Source organism: Lissotriton vulgaris, chromosome 9, assembly GCF_964263255.1.
Source record: "Lissotriton vulgaris chromosome 9, aLisVul1.2, whole genome shotgun sequence".
In the NCBI taxonomy this organism is placed as follows: Eukaryota; Metazoa; Chordata; class Amphibia; order Caudata; family Salamandridae; genus Lissotriton; species Lissotriton vulgaris.
Window position 1 is genome coordinate 823,709,045 of NC_141697.1, and position 22,340 is coordinate 823,731,384.

The 22,340-nt window shown below is 44.0% G+C and overlaps 1 protein-coding gene across 1 annotated transcript in view; it reads left to right on the forward strand.

The window, feature by feature from the left end:
• TOP6BL (TOP6B like initiator of meiotic double strand breaks) overlaps positions 1–22,340 on the forward strand; it is a 2,408,555-nt gene that overhangs the window by 283,659 nt on the left and 2,102,556 nt on the right. Inside the window, exon 4 of the mRNA XM_086939520.1 lies at positions 13,151–13,201. Coding sequence (XP_086795646.1) covers positions 13,151–13,201 — 51 coding nt within the window. The remainder of the gene's footprint in view (positions 1–13,150; positions 13,202–22,340) is intronic.

The window sequence follows — 22,340 nt, forward strand, 5'->3', positions numbered from 1 at the left end:
TTTTAAATAAAAAAAAAACAACTCAGAAATTCACTGAAAAAATACTTAAAGTAACTATATAGTTAGGTGAATTTGTCAGTGACAACATTAACATTTTAAACTAAACAAAAAAACACAGAAATTCACCAGTTATAGTTAGCGGATCTCCCATGCCATGCACTGATTATGACCTCACATAGGACATCACTCATGACATGTTCTCTGACATCACTAATAACATCTCAAAGTACATAATTGATGACATCACTCATGACATCAACCAATGAGTATGTTAGTTTGTTTAATAGTTTGTATAATGGATTGTAACTACCATATTACTCTTCTACCTAATTTTGTAAATGCCTGTGTCCAGCTAATCGGTGTAAATGTTTCCAAAACGCATGTGCTCCTAATGCCCCATAGGTGTGTGTAGAGGTATTGAACACGTTATACATCTTTATAAATATGTTGATTTCATGGCACCTACTAAATGAAATCATTTACTATTCAGTAAATTCTATCTTCATTTCTATTGTCTCGTAGCTCGCTGCCTATGGTTAAACTGGTTGTTAAAAGCACTGAAACAGAGTTGTAGGCTTAAGCCACAAACAAGGTGTAGTGTGTTGCTCATTAAATCACTCAGACTTGAAGCTTGAAAGTAGATTTATTCTGCTAAAGAGAATAACAGCGACATTAGGCAGAAGCAGCATCAACTGCCAGAATCGCCACATTCCAACACAGAGCATAGAATGCCCACACAACAGGATTCTAACTACAAGTGCCTGAGAGGCACAATACTCTGAATACTACATTATCCCCTTTTCTCCCAAAACAAAGAAAGGAAAACAAGAAGAGAAAAATAAGGAAGAAAGAAAGAAAGAACAATCGAAGAGTGCTAAAAAGAAGAAAACAGCAAATAAAAAAATACAAGGAAAACTACAAGGAAAAATTGCAGATAAAAGAACAAAGAAGATTACCTGAACCTGGCAGGAATTTTACAATCTCTCAAACTCCTGCGAGGTTCTGGCACAAATTTACATCATTACACTTTCCATTCACATTCTTGGCATTAGAACTAGAATTAGTCAAATTGTTATTACAGTCAACGTCCTCATTTTTAACTTTAATAATTTTACAAATGTTCCACCAATTCTTGTTATTGACCCGCACAGCATTATCACATACTTTATCAACAACTAAAGGTTCAGAGAATTTACTTCTTCCCTTGGTAACATGAACAGGATTTTTGATACGAACAACATCTCCAACACAAATGTTTTGAGAAAAAACCTTCTTCCTTTCATCAAAATAAACCTTCTGTCTTACTTGAGATCCACTAACTTTGTCCCTCACAAATCCATCAATACCATCTATAACATCCATTTTCACCCATTTCGACATCCAACCATGACAAATTTTCGTAGAAGGTTTCCTCCCTCTGAAGAAGTTCCAAAGGAGACACTCCAGTCGACGAATGCGCAGTAGTGCGATAAAACCATAGCATGGAACGCACCGCATTCTCCACCACACACTTGCTAGCTTGTGACCTTTGTCAGAGGATTTACAAATTACACAGTTATCAACCAGCGTGTCAACACAAACATCCATTTGCGGCCACCAGAACACATCCCTCCACCTACGTTTCGTGGAAGTTTTCCCGAAATGTCCTTCGTGTGCACCATCAATTAGACGTTTTCTCAAACTCTCTGTAGGTATAAGTCTTCCACATCTCAAAAGGATACCATCCTCTACAGGAAGCTCATCTGCAATTTTTACATAAGTCTGAAACTGGCAAGGTACATTCTTCTCTTTTGGCCAACCTGATTTCAAATATTTAATGACTTGAACAAGTACCTCATCTTTCATCAATTCCCTTTTCCACTCAGCCTCATTTATAGCACACATTCCCTCAACATCCAAAGCAGCAACAAAACAATCCTCCTGATCATCTTCCTTTTCAAAATCCGAACAATTACCAGTAATTGGAAAACGTGAGAGATAATCTGCCCTAACATTCTTCATTCCAGGTAAATGGACAATGTCAAAATTATAATGAAGTAATTTTGTTGACAACCTAGCAATCCTTGGTGTATGCTCTTTAATCTTCTCACCTGTTAAAATAGAGACTAAAGGACTATGATCCGTTCGTATCACAAAATGACTTCCCCAGAGAAAAAGATTGAATTTCCTGACCGCCCACCAACAAGCTAATAGCTCTTTCTCTATGACAGAGAAATTTATTTCAGCCCCTCGTAATACCCTATGCTACGGTGTTATCAACTTTGCCATTCTCTTGAGTAAGCACAGCTCCAAGGCCAAAACCACTTGCATCCACAGTCACAATACATTTCTTATTTGGATCAAAAGGCTTAAGAATTCTGTCACTTACTAATTGTAACTTAATCCATTGGAAAATTTCTTGACAATTTTTATCCTATATAAATGGCACATTTTTCTTTAACATGTTTGTTAATGGTTGAACTCTTGATGCATAATCTTTGATAAATCTAGAATAAAATTCACTGAGACCAATGAATGACTTCAATCCAGATTTATCAACAGGAGGACATGCATCTACAATGGCTTTTACCAACCCAGGACGAAGTTCCACACCATCATGCGAAACAGCATGTCCAAGAAATTCCATTTTTTCTTTGAGAAAAATACATTTCTCACTCTTAAGCACAATCCCCTTGTCCTGCATAATCTCCAAAACTTGATTCAATGATTTGTCATGATCGCCTTTGTTCTCGCCAAAAATCAAAACATCATCCTGGAAGACAACGACTCCAGGAGTATCCTTAAACATTTGACTCATTAGTCTCTGAAAAACTGCTGCCACCGACGCGAGGCAGAACGGCATCCTGCAGTACTGAAAACTACCGAAAGGAGAGACAAACGCCGTCAAATGTCTAGAGGATTGACTCAACACCACTTGATGGTAAGCGGAAGCTAAATCCAACTTAGTAAACCATCTTGCACCTCTTGTGAGTGACAACACATTTGTAATTTTCGGCAAAGGGTGTGAATCAATCCAGATGTTTTTGTTGAGACTGCGCGAATCAACACAAACACGCAAATCTCCATTCCTTTTCCTGGCGACAACAAGTGGAGACAACCACAAGGATGACTCTATTGGTTCTATGATCCCTTTCTTGCACAACTCATTCAACTCTTTTTCTAGACTATCTCTTACGCTAAAAGGGACACTTCTCACCTTATGCTTTACGGGTATAGCTCCATCTTTCACTCTTATCTCGTGGGTAAATCCTTTAACCATTCCAAGACCCTTTCCAAAAACTGTAGGATATGTGAAGACCAATTTTTCTGTATAGTAGTTTGATTCTACCACACTTACTTGTTCCTTTGTACCCGGTCTGAGAACCAACTGGAACAACCCCTGGTGGAACCATCCCAAAATGTTTAACCCCTTTATCGCAACATAGATCTTCCCAAGTATCTTTCTACCTTTGAACTGCAGGACATCTTCAAAATATCCAGCCAAAACTATTTTGCGCCCCTCATAAGAAACAGGGGCCCTATCAGGTGGCTCTAACTTTCTTTCAGGCCAAGTTTCATCAAACAACTCTTGAGTGATCATCGTTATTCTTGCACCCGAATCGACTAACAAGGTAAGCACTTTATCACCCACACCAAATTCTTTTTAAGGATCAACAAAATCTGAAGGGTCTCCAGTGATGACTCCATCTTCCCGTACCACCACAACCATCTCCCTAAGGTCGTCTTGGATACTGTTAATAGAATCAGATTTCTTACCAGCATTTTCATTAAACTCTGAAACATTTCCTCCCCCACTTACATTACCCTGTCCTTGAGATTTGTTCATGAAAACTGAATTTCCCTGTCTATTATTTTGGCATATCTTTGCAAAATGACCATATTTCCCACAATTTCGGCATGTAGAATTCCTTGCAGGACAGAACTTGTTACCCTTATTGTGCGAGAGATTACCACATCTATAACAAATGTCACTCTGTCTAGAATAAGTATTTCTGTCAAAACGTTCTGAACTAGGAAAGCTGTTCCTTTCAAAACATTGTTGTCCTGATGCTGCCTTATTTTCCTTATTTACCTTAGGCCTAACCGCAGAAACTGCTTCTTCATTCTTCTTTTCAAGTTCCTTGACCTCTTTCTTTGACAAATCTATGCTTTTAGCCGTACGGATAGTCTCTTCAAGTGTTGGATTACCCAAAGTAAGCAGTTTTTGTTGAATTGACTTGTCAGTACATTTACATATATACTGATCTCTAATCAATTGTTCTCTGAACCCTTCAAATTCGCATTCTGCACTTAGACTTGACACATATGTCTCAACATCTTCTCCCGGTAACTGTTCTCTTTTGAAAAATGTATGTTTAATCACAACAAGGCTAGGCTTAATATCAAACCTCAACTCCAGTCTCCTTCTAGTCTCTGTATATTCATCTATGTCTTCTTCTGCGTTGTCTCTTACTAAAGGAGGTAAATGTTTAAAAATTTCCCTGCCTTCAAACCCTAATGAGTGCAATAATAAACATTTCTTCCTTTCTGCGCGATATCTTGACGCACCTATTGCACCCAAATAGGTTTCAAACGCATCAAACCATTTCTTCCAAACTATTGGTGGATTTCCTGGCGTCTCCATAAAGGGTGGTGGCGGTGAAACTGATTGCATCTTGCTCAGAGGTAATTACTTTTCCACAGAACTTTACTTCCTCAAGTTTTAATGTCATATAACTATCCTAAAGCTCTTAGGGCCAGATGTAGGTAATTCCGATTTACCGACTCTTAAATACTGACTCATACCGATTCGGTATTTAAGAGTCGGTAAATTGGAAGGAGGCAGATGTAGGTAAAAAATTACCGATTCTGTAAGAGTCGGTATTTACCGATTCTGTAAATACCGAATCTGTATTTCCCATTGATTCCTATGGGCCTTGAAGCCCATAGGAATCAATGGGAAATACAGATTCGGTATTTACAGAATCAGTAAATACCGAATCCTGCAAGGGTGCAGGGGGTGTCACTTTGACACCCTCTAGCACCCCAATTCCGGTCTTGTGTGCCATGTGGCACACAGACATGCCCTAAGGGCATGTCTGTGTGTCACATTGCACAGGTGTGCATGCACAGATGTGCATGCACACCTGAATTCGGTATTTTACCACCCAATAGGATTGGGTGGTAAAATACCGATTCTTAAGGGCCTGTGCACTCTTAGGAGTGCCACCTACATGTGGATATTCCGAATCGGTAAATATACCGATTCGGTATTTTACCGATTCTGTAAATTTACTGATTCGTTAAATTTACAGAATCGGAAAAATATAGGCCCCCTACATCTGGAAACCCTAATACCGGTCGCTAACGGCCGAATTCGGCCGTTACCTACCGGTATTAGGGCTCCTACATCTGGCTCTTAGACCTGTCGCTGTTCTCATAAGATAGCAAAATAGGATTTGCAACACTACACAGCAGTTGTCTCTACGTAATGCACCAGTCATTTGATGAAGAAATTGATTTTACTAATTTATTAAACTCAGTCCGAGCTAGTTCTGTGTGTATACTTTAATTATTGACTTTTTTTTTTACTCTTAAAATCTTAGGCATTAGTTACTTTGTCAAACCAGGTTAGTCTCTGCGTATATGTTAATACGCGCTGATTGGAGTAAAAACTGAGATACTGCGTGCAATTATCAGCTTAAAATCTTCCACGCATTAGTTCACAAGGCTTAGTCAGCGTGCTCTGCTTCTTTCGCTCTGCGCCGCGTCTCATCCACGCTCCTTCAGACTGCCTGGACAACGTTACTATGGTAACTTCTCAGCGCGCGCACGAACTTCAGTTTCTGAAATGGCCGATACCAACGCGCTCATACGATGTAATGCGCTGCCAACCAAATGCGACTTCTTTTGCCAACCACGACTAACGCTGCTCATCAATTATGATAAGTTACAACTTCCGTTTTCTAGCAAGCATACAACTCTTGCGAAATGCTACCGGAATGAGGGGTGACTTATCTGCTCTATCTTGCTGCGTAGATAACAGCGTTTCTTCGTTCGCCCACAGCGCTCACAATCCAATGCAGATTTCGATGATGAATTCATGAGGTTGATCGAGGTTAGATGGGTTCTTTACTTTCTCTTGAGCATCGTCGCCAAAATAATGTAGTGTGTTGCTCATTAAATCACTCAGACTTGAAGCTTGAAAGTAGATTTATTCTGCTCAAGAGAATAACAGCGACATCAGGCAGAAGCAGCATCAACTGCCAGAATCGCCACATTCCAAACACAGAGCATAGAATGCCCACACAATAGGATTCTTACTACAAGTGCCTGAGAGGCACAATACTCAGAATACTACACAAGGACTTTTAACAACTGCTATTGTTCTAGGCGTAAGGGCTATTCAAACATTTTAATGAATTAGAGTAAAACAGAAAAACAAGCATTGGGGTACTGCAGAAGGTCTATACACCTCATTATTGGCTCTGAGCCTCTCCATTGTCTTCAGTGGAGCTCTTAACCTTCCAATGTTCATATATATGTCAATATATTAATGGTTCACAAAAGAGGCATATGCCTAAGTAAATATTATTTAAAACAATAATCGGATTCTCTGAAATGTTGTCCATTGAGAACAATCTCGTGCGCTGATGATACCGAAATAGTCATCATTACAATTAAGAATTAGCACGCTATCTGTCAGTCCTGTGAAGGATGAAAGTGAAGATAGAAATAGCTTTGGAGTGGTGAGACACACTATTTTTTAAAATGGAAGTATTTTGGTAGGATACTACGTTTTTTTAGCTTTGGTGCAAGTGGGTTACACCCGCTGGCCTAGGGGCGTGCAACTAACCTCACCCAGTGTCCCCACTCTGCACTCTAGGGGGTTCAGCAACCCTTGCTTTAAAGTTCAAACTAGTTTGCAAAAAAGAAAATAGAACATATATTTTCCACGAATATAAGAATGGGTATTTTTTATTTTTATTTTATAGTCTTCTTTTAAACCATTCTTTTTGGATCACACTGTTGTTGGTCACATGTGACCTTTATGTTACATCATCCATGATGAAAACATTAAACATGGCATTTCCATATTCCCAATGCTTTTCGGGTGAATATCCTTCAGGAGAATCATTCTCAAGTAAATGCCACGAACAACGTAATAGTTGTGTCTGCCATTGTAACACGGAGATTATAAATTCTTCCCTGAACTAGTCAGCAGGTCCGATAGTTCTGTGCTTATTGAAACTGTGGATCAAACCAGTTTCCTTGTTACAGACTTTTTAAGCTAAAATGTTGGTATTATTCCTTTCACGAAAGAAGCGATGCACCGTATTGGTTAATGTGTGATAATTTTCTGATGCTGCTCAAGCACTAATGAAGAACACAATTCCTGTGCAAAACTGTATACATTAACCTCTGGTCTACTTCCTGAGTTTCCCATGTGTCTGTCTGACAAGATATTCATTTGTTGATTTTCATAAAAGATTAGTAAGAAATACCACATTTGCTATTGTAGCTCGGTCATATGACCAAATATGTTTGTGGGAACTACTCTAATAAAACATTTTCCCTGTAGACCAAATATATTTGTGGGGCCTACTCTAATAAAACATTTATTCTGTTAACCAAATGTTTGTGGGGACTACTCTAATAAAACATTTATTCTGTAATAAAATCATTGTACTAAAGACTGGATGATTATCTGACAAAAGGAACACGTTTCTTTGAGCTAGTTCTATAGGAAAATGAGAGGAAACATGTTCTCCAGTATTGGGGTGTCTTTCATAGATTCACATGCTTGAATATTAGCCGTCGTCGAAGTGGGAGTCCCACGATAAATGTCATAGCAATAGGATGCTAATAACATAAGTATGTAAAAACATAACACTTAAAAATACACTGTAGAAATGCATAGAAATACCAAGACATAATTCCTACATAGGAATACAAGGCAGAGAGATAAAAACACTTGCAACATATCCATGTCATTTTGTTAGTCCAAACTGCAGTCAATCAGGCGCAAGCACCCCTCCAGAACCTTCTCCTCAGAGCTCAGTCCCTCAGATTTTCTACCGCACAATGTGTGAAGGGAGTCTCCCTGAGCTCTGCTCAATTTTTCTCAACTTTTCTTCTGGATTCCAGTGTTTGACATGTCTTCAAGTAAGAAGTCTTTATTTAGACCCTGTTCTTCCTCTGGGAAGCTGCGCTTATACTCTGAAGATCCCCACAGCAAGTGTATATATTGTCTTTACCCGGACCATGAGGTGGGCAAATGCAAATTTTGCCGGACCTTTTCTACTAAGACCCTTAAAGACAGGGACGGTCGTCTCCTCCTCTGGTTGCAGAGACTTAAGGACAAGGATAACCCACTTTCTGACGCAGACAGCCTTATGTCTAGAACTTCTAAAGCAGCCAGTAAGCGTTGCAGTGTGCAGGATTTGCCTTCTCCATTTTTAAAGAAAAAGAAACTCTCTCTTTCTATGGCTCCTGCGCTGTCTTCACCTCCTCCTGCTTTGCCCACGCCCACGAGATATGACTCTCAGGCGTCTTCTGCTTCTTCCAGTCATGTTTCCACCAAGAAACATGTTAAATCGTTGACGGGAGCGTCGACGATCGCCCCGGCGACGAGATCTGCCGTCTCCGGCTAGTCGACGGCGACTGTGACGACATCTGCTGCTGGCTCGTCGACAATGGTTACGTCAATGTCATCTATGTAGACGAAGGTATCTATGGGCTCTAGACCTATCTCGTCGACGATACCTATCCTCTCATCGACGAAAAAGAAAAAGAGAATTCTCTCGTCGTCGACGACATCTTCATCGACGAGAGCTGTTAAATCTTCGCCGTCGATCCCGTCGACGAGGGCTTCGTCGACGGCTGCATCTTCATCATCGTCGACGACTCCGTCGACGGCCACTTCATCGTCGACGTTGAAGACCTCGTCGACGCCAGACCCGTCGACGACAGCTCCGTTGACGGTGACACCGTCGACGACGGAATCCTCATCTGACTCTTCGTCGACGCTTCTGCCGTCGTCATAAGCTAAGTCGACGACGACTTCGTCGACGGTGACTACCTCCTCTTATGCATCATTTCCATTGCTGCCACTTCCAACATCAGGTTCTGGTCTTTCCAACGTCGGCCCACTACACCAACGTCGCCAGGTTCCGATAGACCAGTTGTCTATTCCAGACGACAAGCAGCCACCTTCGCCTTTGTTTGCCACTGGCTCTGAAGAGTACTCTAGTTCAGAAGAAGAAGACGGTGGCCCTTTTGGGGCGGCACACAGTCCTTAGGAGTTAGTCATTAAGTGCCAGGACTATGGTGAGGACCCTGAAGGAAATTATTTTCAGGATGAGAAACAAGCGGTGAAGGTTCCAACAGCGACACTGCCTCTGTCTCTCCTTTCTAACCTACAACATATGTTGGAGGATTATAACAGGCGATTTCCCCCATCCAATCAGGGTTCGCTAGTACCAGCAGCACCTGTGCCTGTAGTACCTCCTCCTGTAGATCTGCTCCCACCACCTTCTGCACCGTCCCCGCAAATCCAGACATCAGTTCGGATACACACTACTGTCTATGCCGATGACGAGGATGACGTTCGCCCTGATCGTGAAGAAGGCGAAGTCCAGGATGATGACAACGACGACAACACCATGGCCGATTGGGACGACTACCAAATCCAGACGCCGCCCCCTCCTCCAGTGGCACCTGGGAATTCCCCGCCAGTGGACATTGCCAGCTTCCATCATTTAATGGACAGAACGGCTCAGCGCTTTAAACTGCCAAGAGTCCAGAGAGAAGAGGACTGTTTTCTGTATGATCTTAAGAATCAGCCATTTAAGCAGGTCCATACAGTCCCCATTATTGATTTCATATGGAACGAAGGGTTGAAACTTATACAGACACCAAATACCATCCCTGCACAAATGCCTCACTTAGAAAAGAAATATAAGGCACCCATTGGTTCCCCTGCGTGCCTGATTTCGCAGCCGAAGCCTGATTTGGTGGTCACTCAAGCTGCTCAGCGACGCTCAAGGAACCCAGCATCACCTATTACATCTCCTGCAGATCGGGAGGGTCGTCGCCTGGACACCATTGGTCGGAAATTTTCATCAATGGCCTCTACCACGGTGAGAGCAGCGAATGCTTTTGCTATCCTTGGGCGATACGATCATCAGATATGGTCTGACATGGCTGCCCTTGTAGCCCTCATCCCGGAGCCCTCCAGAGCTGAAGCCTTGACAATTTTTCAGGACGGAGAGAGAGCAGCTGAGGAGATCATAGACTGCTCAGTAGACATCGCATCGACTGGTTTCCGACAGCTTGCAGGGGCAGCTGTGTTGCGACGACAGGGATGGCTCCGCTCCACTTCATTTCGTCAAGAGATACAGGCAAAGATCCTTGATATGCCGTACGATGGAGAGTCACTCTTTGGGACACATGTTGATGAGGCTCTCCAAGCCATTAAAAAGGGCGGGCAATGGCGTCAAGTCACCGGATCCTTCAACGCATGAAAGCGGCTCTCCAGTGGTGGGCGCAACAGTCCAACATCGCAGAACTCACGCTGACGACAGACGCATCCTTAGAAGGGTGGGGTGCTCACCTTCAAGGTTTGTCGATCAAGGGCAAATGGACTCTGCATTAGCGCTCTTGGCACATCAACCGGCTGGAATTGATGGCCATCTTTCTAGCCCTCAAGTCGTTCCATCCTGTGATCAAGGGGAAGTCAGTCCTTATCCAAACGGACAACACAACCAGCATGCACTATGTCAACAAGCAGGGCGGAACCAAATCGATCTGGGATTGGGCAATCAGTCACCACGTCACCCTGACTACCGTTCATCTGCCAGGAGTCTCCAATATCCTAACGGATTCCCTCAGCAGATCCACGTCTTCCACCCACGAGTGGCAGTTACACCAACCAACACTTGACCTTGTCTTTCGACGGTGGGGTCATCCACCCTTGGATCTCTTTGCAGCACCGGAGAACCGGAAATGCCCATCTTACGCAAGTTGGCATCCCCACCCCGGATCGTGCGGGAATGCTCTTTTGATGAACTGATGCGATCTATTCGCCTACGCTTTTCCTTCGATTCCACTAGTTCCTCGCGTACTGTGGAAGATGCGGAGACAACCGTGCCACATCCTCCTGATCGCTCCCAGAAGGCCTCGACAAGCATGGCTCTCGGAGCTACTTCTCCTCTCCCAGTGCGAACCCATTCTTCTGCATCCTCGAGCGGATCTCCTCGCGATGGACGGGGGTCAAGTATGTCATTCCAACCCCTCGTCTCTGAAATTATCGACATGGAACCTGAGCACCTTGAATTTGCCCATTTAAATATTTCACCAGCATGCAGGGACATTCTCGCTCAGGCAAGAGCTCCGTCTACAGTCAAAACCTACAAACTCAAGTGGAAGAGGTTTTGTCATTGGTGCGCAGATGCCAATATTCATCCTCTTCATTCCACTCCAGATCAGCTTCTTCCGTTCTTTCTGCAACTGGCTCAATCAGGACTTCACACATTCCACTTTGAGAGTCTCCTTGGCGGCGATTTCCCGCTACCGTCAAGATGGTTCCACCCGCTCTGCTCCTCCAGAGTCATTCACCATTTTTTCAAGGGATTATTCTGGAAGTTCCCGCTCATTCGGCGTCCTCCTTCCACTTGGCATCTTAATGTCGTACTGGCTCAACTAATGAAAGCACTATTCAAGCCCATCCACAGAACGGACTTAAAATTTCTCACCTGGAAGGTAACCCTATTCCTTGCTCTGACATCCTCTCGAAGAGTAAGCGATATTCACGCTTTCACCATTAAACCTCCATTTCTCCAATTCAAATCGGACTGTGTAGTGCTTCGCACCAACACTACTGTCCTTCCTAAAGTACCTACTGACTTTCACATTAACGAACCTGTTTTCTTAAAAACTTTCTTTGCCAATCCTCAATCTCCGGTAGAGCAACGCCTACATTCCTTGGACATTAAAAGATGTCTTAAATTTTACATCAATAGGACGGCACCTTTTCGCAAGTCTAATCAACTATTCATTGCCTATGGACGCATGCGCAAGGGACGTCCTGTTACCAAGCCAACTATTGCACGTTGGATTTCTTCAGCAATTGCTTTCTGCCATCAGCAAGCCGGCATGCCTCTTCAGTCTTCCGTGAGGGCCCATTCCACCAGGGCGATGTCTTCTTCTACTGCCCTGTTTGCCGGTGTGCCACTTCATCAAATCTGCAGAGCGGCCACGTGGTCCAGCTGGCATACTTTCACAAGACACTATTGCCTCGATGCCATCAATGACGCAGATACGGCAGTGGGACAGGCAGTGCTTCACAATCTTTTTAACTAAGGTCAGCCTCTGTCTTCCCTCCTCCATTATGGTTATTTTGCTTATGGTTATTGCTTGCATGACTTTATTATAGTCGATGGAGTTTTCTCCCATGTTGTTGCATGGTTTCTTCGAGCCTTTTTTGGCTACTACTGCTCACTATTCTATTCAAGCATGTGAATCTATGAAAGACACCCCAATACTGGAGAAGAACAATTGTTACTTACCTGTAAACAGGTGGTTCTCCAGTATTGGTGTCTTTCATAGATTCACATGCGACCCACCCACCTCCCCTCAGAGGCTCTCTTCTCCTCATAGACTCTATTGTTACTACTCCTGTGCTACGAAAATCTGTGGGACTGAGCTCTGAGGAGAAGGTTCTGGAGGGGTGCTTGCGCCTGATTGGCTGCAGTTGTGACTAACATAATGACATGGATATGTTGCAAGTGTTTTTTTCTCTCTGCCATGTATTCCTATGTAGGAATTATGTCTTGGTATTTCTATGCAGTTCTACTGTGTATTTTTATGTGTTATGTTTTTACATACTTATGTTATTAGCATCTTATTGCTATGATATTTACAGTGGGACTTCCACTTCGACGACGGGGAATATTCAAGCATGTGAATCTATGAAAGACACCAATACTGGAGAACCACCTGTTTACAGGTAAGTGACAATTGTTCTTTGGCCATAGATATAGATGACAGAAAGCTGTCATTGGAGATATTACTGAAAGTTGTCACTCGTTTTGTACATATTTATCTAAAATATTACACATTGTTGATGTTGCGTTTCTTACATTGTTTATCAATCTTGTGTTTTTCAAAGTTGCAGGTGCAGGAGAGCTGGGCTCCAGTATAAATGAAAAACTTCATGAAGGTAAATATTGTCTTTACAAAATTGAAAGGAACTATAATGTCACACTAGAGGACACGGAGTATGGTTTTTCAAGTTAAAATTTGTATCAGAACCATTCTTCAAGGTTCTTTCTGTTTCTGATGGCAGTTTAAGTACCTGTCCATTATGTGGTGAGACACAGCAGCTCCATAGACATTAGCTCAATGACTCCAACAGCTTGGTAAACATATTTTACCTCCACAGGGCAACAAACCATTGTATAAAAAAGCATTTGCAATGCAATAGGACTCTCATTCGTGAAAGTTTGAGCTATTGGCGTTGTAAATGACAATGTCTTTTACTTAAAAAATGTAATTGGGGTGGTCCTGGTCCTCGCTCCTGACAAAGAAAGTGAACAAGAGGTGCAGAGGTTACAACAGAGCTCTGCTGTGGCCCAGCCTCTTTTTAGTTTCACTTTTTTATATGCCAAGCAGCATTAAAAGGGTGCTCACCCAGTGTCTCTTTTGCCATGTTTCCAAGTTTGGTTTTGCGTGGAGACTTTGCTGAGGTACCTCCTGCAGTCACCACTACGAAAACGACCAGAGCACAGCCATTGGCGGCTCGCAGAGGGAGTGCTGCCGGCGGTGGGGTGGGGGGGTAGTAGAGTCGGACATACGATGGCAAGGAGTAAAGTAAGTAAATAAATACATACAACTATTTACCTTGCACTTGCTGCATTGCAGAGTAAATAGTCTTATTTATTTATTTACTTACTTTACTCCTTGCCGTCCGATGCCACTACCCCCGCCCCCCGCCCGCAGCACTCCCTCTGCAAGCCGCCACTGAGCACAGCTCCCACAAATTGTAACTCATGAGGGTTGTTATCTTGTGCAAGCAAAGGCTGGGCTCCTCCTTTCCAGTTTTTAACTACATTGATTATATTTTGGGGCTGAATCCTTTGCTAGGGCATGGACTGCGATTGACGAGCCCTGAAGAGAAACCTAAAAATATTAGGTGAGCAGAATAACTGTTAGTGAGATAGGGAAGCCACCCCGGAAATCAGTGCTGTCCTTAAGAACCCTCATATGTACCATAGTGAAGTTTCAAGCCTTGGCAACAGGAAAGAACGATTCAAGCAGAATACGGCAAGCCACATCTAAAGAAAGGTGCGTGGCCGCCAATAAAGTGAAAGCGCAGCATGGGGCGCTTTTACAAAAAAAGCATTTGTTTGTCAACTTGACAAACAAATGCTTTATTTTTTGTGAAAGCGCCCCATGCCATGCTTTTACTTTAATGACAGCTGCACCCCTTTCTTTAGACGCAGCTTGCCGTATTCAGCGTGACATTTTCAAGCTGAATAGGGTGCGCCACGTCTAAAGAAAAAGGCGCAGCTGCCATTAAAGTAAAAGCAGGGCATGGGGCGCTTTTACTAAAAAATAGCATTTTTTGTGAAGCTGAATACAGCGAGCTGCATCTAAAGAAAGGGGATCGGTCGCCATTAAAGTGAAAGCGCAGAATGTGGTGCTTAAAAAAATAATATTATTTTGTCATGCTGAATACAGCGAGCCGTGTCTAAAGAAGGGGGTGCAGCCACCATTAAAGAGAAACGGCTGCACGGTCTGCTTTAAAACAAAAAAGAAGACTTTGTTTATTATAGTAAACGCCGAGCCAGCAAAAAGAAAGGTGCTCGTGGTCGTAAGGCGTGCACGCTGGTTAAAAAAAAAAGGAGCTTGCAGGAGGGCATGACCTGAAAGTCATTTAAAAAAGTCTTTAAGTGCTCTGAGGCTGTACTTAAAACTACAGGGTTACAACACATTTAACTGGGGGTATCCTCATGGGAGGTTACAAGAAGAGAAAAGGCGGTACTAAGTAGGGACTAGTAACCCATTTGACCAATGAAAGCCACCATTTACAAAGGACAGTGATAGGATCCAATTAAAAATATGAGAGGAAAGTGGGCAGAGCTTTATGCTAATATCCTGAATACACCATGTCTCAATTAGACAGCACAAGCGCTGCCTAGGCAAGACCTAAAAAAGTGATAGACTCAGCTCTTTATTAGTTTTTTTGTTATTTTTGTTTTGTTTTTAAAATGAACACAGTTATCTCTTACAAACTACTCCTCTGGATTCTCTTAAGCCTCTTTTTGCTACAGATTCTTTGTGAATGCCAGCGTTACAATCTGGACCAAACCGTCCATTGCTGGTGTTGGTTAAAACTGTTCTTAGAAAACCAGTCATTCATCTCTTTTAAGAGTCTAGTCTTTTCTCATGTTCTTTATAAATATTCACAGTTTTTATACAAATTAGCAACAAAAATGTCCTCCAGATCATGGTTCCTGTTAGTTGTGGATACGTATGCTGATCACTAAACACCATTCAATCTGTTTGCGATGATTGCCACAAAAAGAAAGAGAAAAGCAAAAAAAACAAAAGATTACAGCATCATAGACAATTCTCTGCTTACAGGTATAGCAATATTTGACAATATATATTCATCAATTGCACCATTGCATTATGGTGTCCGCGCAGTCCCAATCGCTTTTAAGATGGCTTCTTGAGTTAGCAATTAGGGTGTCAAGGAACCCTTTTTATTTTTCGCTTGTGATGTTTCTGACAGTTCCTCAACATATGCATCCAGCTGCTGTTCACAGTAGACAAGATCTGAAATCCATTGCTGTTTGTCTGGTGTTTTCCTTTTACCCCAGTATATTGCAAATCTTCTTTTAGCCAGCAGCAATGCCAATTCCGCTAACTTGCGCAGTGCAGGTGGCACGTCTTTAGCAAAGCCTAGAATGCATATACACCACAAGGTTACCAACTTCCCCTACTAGCTGAAAAAATAGCCTGATCAAATTTACCTGCTTCAATCCATACCCGACAGTAAACACTTGACAAATGAGGACATTTATGTTTTTTCCACCACCCAACCCTCCTCCTTCTACAGTTCCCCCCCTACCCACCCCTTGGAAAACCCTTGCTCTATCTAACCGGAACAAGCCCAGTAGATAGTACCCCTCCCCAAGCTCCCACCAAGCTACTCTGCCTCTATTTAGTGTGCATACTAAATATAAAAAGTACTGGGGAAGGATCAAGCTCAAACACATTATTATCGTTTCTAGCAAGCATTTCTCCTCCCTTACTTAGAGGCCATATTAATGGATCAAATGAGTTTTAATTACTTTAAGACGATATTTTCACATTTATTTTTCCCCTGATTTCCTTTTTACCATCCATTATGGCCTTCCCATTTTTTTTAATTTATTTATTAATTTTTAACACCCTTTTATTTATTTATATATATATATTTTTTAAAAAAAGCTTTTTTATTAAATTACTCTTTAGTGATTCCCTTGATAAACAAATAACAACCGATATAATTCTCACTTGATAGCTAAGACAAGAATTGCCCAGGTGATGCCCTAAACGAAAGAGCTCTTATTACTGAGGTCCAGCAATAGATCGTCTGCTGCCTGCACCGTTCTGATGTTGAACATCCTATTATTGTGCATGATTTTTAGGGCAGCAGGGAACATTAGTTGTGCCGTTGCACCCAGTTTCCTAAAGGCGTCTAACCTCCTCCCAAACTCCCACTGCTTCTCTAAAGTGACTCTTGAGAGGTCAGATCTTATTTGAAAGGTAAAACCATTTCCAGTCAGGGACTTCTGTTTCAGGGCCAGATTGAGAATCATCTGATCTTTCAATGCATAAGTGTGAAAGTTAACGACGATTTTGCGAGGTTTGGACCTTTGAGGGTTCCTTCTGAATAGGTCCCTGTGAACGCGCTGGATGTCAACAGCCAGTTCTTCGGTAGATTGATCCAGGCATAAAGACTCTTTTAATAGATGGGTGACAAACTTTTTGATATCGGACCCCTCTGAACCTTCGGGAACATTGAGGATACGGATGTTACTCCGTCTGGCATTATTTTCCAAACTTTCCATCCTATCAGAAAGGGCTAGGTCTTCCCTTCTAAGCATAGTAATGTCCTCTTTAGCCTGATCTAAATGAATAGATAAAGCTGCTACTGTCTCCTCCAATGTTCCTGTTCTTGATTTCAAACCGTCTATTTTGTTGTCCAGGGCTTCACAATAACTCCTAATCTCTAGCTGGTTAGCCAAAGACTCTTCGAAGCCTTTTCTTATGTCCAGAGACAAAGAAGAGAACATTGCTTGTAGGGAGGCAGCCGTACTATCAGAATCAGAAGATATTGATATAGCTTTAGACGAGCATGGAAGGCCACCTTGCTGGGGCACCTCTTGAAGATTCTGCGCATTCTGTGCCACCAGCTCAACACTTGTTTGCTCTCCCGTGACATCATTAATCCCACCCTTCGAGACAAGAGCCAAGGGGGCCCCTAATGGAGGCGGATCTGCTGGTATCTGAGCTGTCTCAAAGATGGTCTCTAAAGGATCTAAAGTTGAACCAACAACTTCTAATGTAGGTGATCTGGGTGATCCTAGCATTTCTGGTAATAACGACTCATCTTTGACATCAGCAGAGGAGGAAGCCAGGGGAGCAGATCCAAGAACAGGGACGGGGTCAGTGGAAATGCTTGCGGGGGCTGACATAGCGTGATCCTCTGAGAGCTCCAGCACCTGTGGAATGGCTTTAAAATAAGAGCGTAACGAGGGAGTAATTTTGGACCCCAAACTAAGCACAGCCTTAAGGTTCTTGGTATTTCTAGAAGATCTCGTTTGTTTGGATTTCACCTCAGTGGATAAATACGATGAGAATTTCTTCTTTACAGTTGCAGGGTTCTCTACCGAATCTACCCCCTGGGATACAGCCTTTACCAATACTACTTTCTTTTTCCGGCCACGTTTTGATTTAGCTTTACCTGAGCGCGGGGAGAGCTGAGAACACTCAGCCTGCTCTACCGGAAAATCCAAAGAGGATAAGAGAACTTTGTTACCTTCCTTTTTACCCTCCTTACTGCTCAGATCCAATACAGACTCCTCTGGCCCCTCCACTGCCCCGGCGCAGATCGGCTGGGCTCTTCTTCCTGCTCCTTCGTGATGCTGAAGCCCTCTTGGTGATGCATGCACGAGACTCCGTATCATCCTGCCCTTTCTCAGCTCCAGGGCGGCCAACGTCCAAAGGCACAAGCCTAAGCCCGGCAGAGTTGGGAATGATGTGGGAATCACTGAATCTACTTCGGTAGAACACAGCAGCACACGCGCCCAGCTGCGAACAGCATCGTGAGAGTCAGGCATAGGGAGGGAAGACAGACTCCTCCGATGGTAAACAAGGTAACAATGCCGCGATTCCACTTGAAAAAAAAACGACGGCGGTTTTCAGGGAAATATCACAAAGTCAGCGATACTTCCATCATGATTCTTGCAGACAGAGCAGCTTCTAGTGGGAGCTCAGACCCGGACCACCGCGGCCGCTTAGCAGGCAGCCGCCATGTTTTCCCCCGCCTTCAGCATCTTTCAATGACACTCCCAGACTCTTGTTTCTGACAGTTCCTCAACATATGCATCCAGCTGCTGTTCACAGTAGACAAGATCTGAAATCCATTGCTGTTTGTCTGGTGTTTTCCTTTTACCCCAGTATATTGCAACTCTTCTTTTAGCCAGCAGCGATGCCAATTCCGCTAACATGCGCTGTGCAGGTGGCACGTCTTTAACAAAGCCTAGAACGCATATATATGCAGTCGATTTCTTTTTATCTAGAAGAATGTAGTGCAGGGGTTCCCAAACATTTGACTCCTGAGGACCCCCATTGACTCATCACTGGAAGCCGGGGACCCCCAGCAATTTGTATGATTTAAATTTCAAACATTAAAAGAGTACATCGAAAAAAGAATAGGCATGTGCACACAAAACACAAAACAAACACTCAAAGGATTTGAGTATTTTATATTGAAAGAGTTTGCAAAAAAAGGAAACATTTTATGGGAAAGTTGGGGCTGCATCTCCGTGATTAACTTTTAAATGGTTAGTTTTATTTCACATTACAAGGCTCCAGCTCCTGCCAAGGCCAGAGTGGAAACCCAAAGCAGCCCTGGCAAATGTTTTCAGAGCAGTCCCCATACAGTGCACACCAAGTGCAGTGATTGAGCCTGACCACTACAAAAGGGACCTTGAGGGGCTCTCCCTTCAAGAAAATTTAGGATACAATGGTGCATTCTACAACACATTTATCATTATATATTGAATTGTATTAGCTTTTAAAGATTAGTAAATGTTGACCTTACTATGCACCAGGATACAACAATCTTTGTTGGGGTTCTTCAAAGATTCCCTTATTATCACCCTTCAACAGTGCCTCTAATTTCTCCATGAGAAAATTACAATAAACAATTTGATGGACAGAATGTAGATCAATGTCTTACATTCACCCCAGTACAAGGATCTGGGCCTTAATCCATCGTTTTTTGCACTCCACACCACCCTGGGTCAGATAATGGCTTTATGCAAATCAGCTCTGACCCTGTGCCCCATGGGAACAGTCCAGTCCGAACTACAACAGCCATATCTTTCCCAGACCGGAATCAAGCATCCGAGGACCGGACCGGTTTCGAGGTAACACCTCTCATCAGCCCGGCTAGCTTGACTCCAGTGGTGTGGAGGCTCTGGGACCCACGTCTGAGCTACCCCAGTACACTCAGGGAGAAAATTACAAAAAACTATTTGATGGACAGAATGTAGATCAATGTCTTACATTCACCCCAGTACAAGGATCTGGGCCTTAATCCATCGTTTTTTGCACTCCACACCACCCTGGGTCAGATAATGGCTTTATGCAAATCAGCTCTGACCCTGTGCCCCATGGGAACAGTCCAGTCCGAACTACAACAGCCATATCTTTCCCAGACCGGAATCAAGCATCCGAGGACCGGACCGGTTTCGAGGTAACACCTCTCATCAGCCCGATGGATTTGGGCCCTGATCTTCGGACTGGGGTGAATGTGTGACATTGATCCACATTCGGTCCATCACCTGTTTTGTTTGCAAATTCCGCCATAAGTGCGCTGGGGATGCTCAGACGTGGGTCCCAGGCACTCCACACCACTGGAGTCAAGCTAGCCGGGCTGATGAGAGATGTTACCTCGAAACCGGTCCGGTCCTCGGATGCTTGATTCCTTCTCTGGGAAGGACATGGCTTTTGTAGTTTGGACTGGACTGTTCCCATGGGGCACAGGGTCAGAGCTGATTTGCATATCGCCATTGTCTAACCCAGGGTGGTGTGGAGTGCAAAAAAACTATGGATTTGGGCCCAGATCTTCGGACTGGGGTGAATGTGTGACATTGATCCACATTCGGTCCATCACCTGTTTTGTTTGCAAATTCCGCCATAAGTGCGCTGGGGATGCTCAGACGTGGGTCCCAGGCACTTCACACCACTGGAGTCAAGCTAGCCGGGCTGATGAGAGGTGTTACCTCGAAACCGGTCCGGTCCTCGGATGCTTGATTCCTTTCTGGGAAGGACATGGCTTTTGTAGTTTGGACTGGACTGTTCCCATGGGGCACAGGGTCAGAGCTGATTTGCATATCGCCATTGTCTAACCCAGGGTGGTGTGGAGTGCAAAAAAACGATGGATTTGGGCCCAGATCTTCGGACTGGGGTGAATGTGTGACATTGATCCACATTCGGTCCATCACCTGTTTTGTTTGCAAATTCCGCCATAAGTGCGCTGGGGATGCTCAGACGTGGGTCCCAGGCACTCCACACCACTGGAGTCAAGCTAGCCGGGCTGATGAGAGGTGTTACCTCGAAACCGGTCCGGTCCTCGGATGCTTGATTCCTTTCTGGGAAGGACATGGCTTTTGTAGTTTGGACTGGACTGTTCCCATGGGGCACAGGGTCAGAGCTGATTTGCATATCGCCATTGTCTAACCCAGGGTGGTGTGGAGTGCAAAAAAACGATGGATTTGGGCCCAGATCTTCAGACTGGGGTGAATGTGTGACATTGATCCACATTCGGTCCATCACCTGTTTTGTTTGCAAATTCCGCCATAAGTGCGCTGGGGATGCTCAGACGTGGGTCCCAGGCACTCCACACCACTGGAGTCAAGCTAGCCGGGCTGATGAGAGGTGTTACCTCGAAACCGGTCCGGTCCTCGGATGCTTGATTCCTTTCTGGGAAGGACATGGCTTTTGTAGTTTGGACTGGACTGTTCCCATGGGGCACAGGGTCAGAGCTGATTTGCATATCGCCATTGTCTAACCCAGGGTTGTGTGGAGTGCAAAAAAACGATGGATTTGGGCCCAGATCTTCGGACTGGGGTGAATGTGTGACATTGATCCACATTCGGTCCATCACCTGTTTTGTTTGCAAATTCCGCCATAAGTGCGCTGGGGATGCTCAGACGTGGGTCCCAGGCACTCCACACCACTGGAGTCAAGCTAGCCGGGCTGATGAAAGGTGTTACCTCGAAACCGGTCCGGTCCTCGGATGCTTGATTCCTTTCTGGGAAGGACATGGCTTTTGTAGTTTGGACTGGACTGTTCTCATGGGGCACAGGGTCAGAGCTGATTTGCATATCGCCATTGTCTAACCCAGGGTGGTGTAAAGTGCAAAAAAACTATGGATTTGGGCCCAGATCTTCGGACTGGGGTGAATGTGTGACATTGATCCACATTCGGTCCATCACCTGTTTTGTTTGCAAATTCCGCCATAAGTGCGCTGGGGATGCTCAGACGTGGGTCCCAGGCACTCCACACCACTGGAGTCAAGCTAGCCAGGCTGATGAGAGGTGTTACCTCAAAACCGGTCCGGTCCTCGGATGCTTGATTCCTTTCTGGGAAGGACATGGCTTTTGTAGTTTGGACTGGACTGTTCCCATGGGGCACAGGGTCAGAGCTGATTTGCATATCGCCATTGTCTAACCCAGGGTGGTGTGGAGTGCAAAAAAACGATGGATTTGGGCCCAGATCTTCGGACTGGGGTGAATGTGTGACATTGATCCACATTCGGTCCATCACCTGTTTTGTTTGCAAATTCCGCCATAAGTGCGCTGGGGATGCTCAGACGTGGGTCCCAGGCACTCCACACCACTGGAGTCAAGCTTGCCGGGCTGATGAGAGGTGTTACCTCGAAACCGGTCCGGTCCTCGGATGCTTGATTCCTTTCTGGGAAGGACATGGCTTTTGTAGTTTGGACTGGACTGTTCCCATGGGGCACAGGGTCAGAGCTGATTTGCATATCGCCATTGTCTAACCCAGGGTGGTGT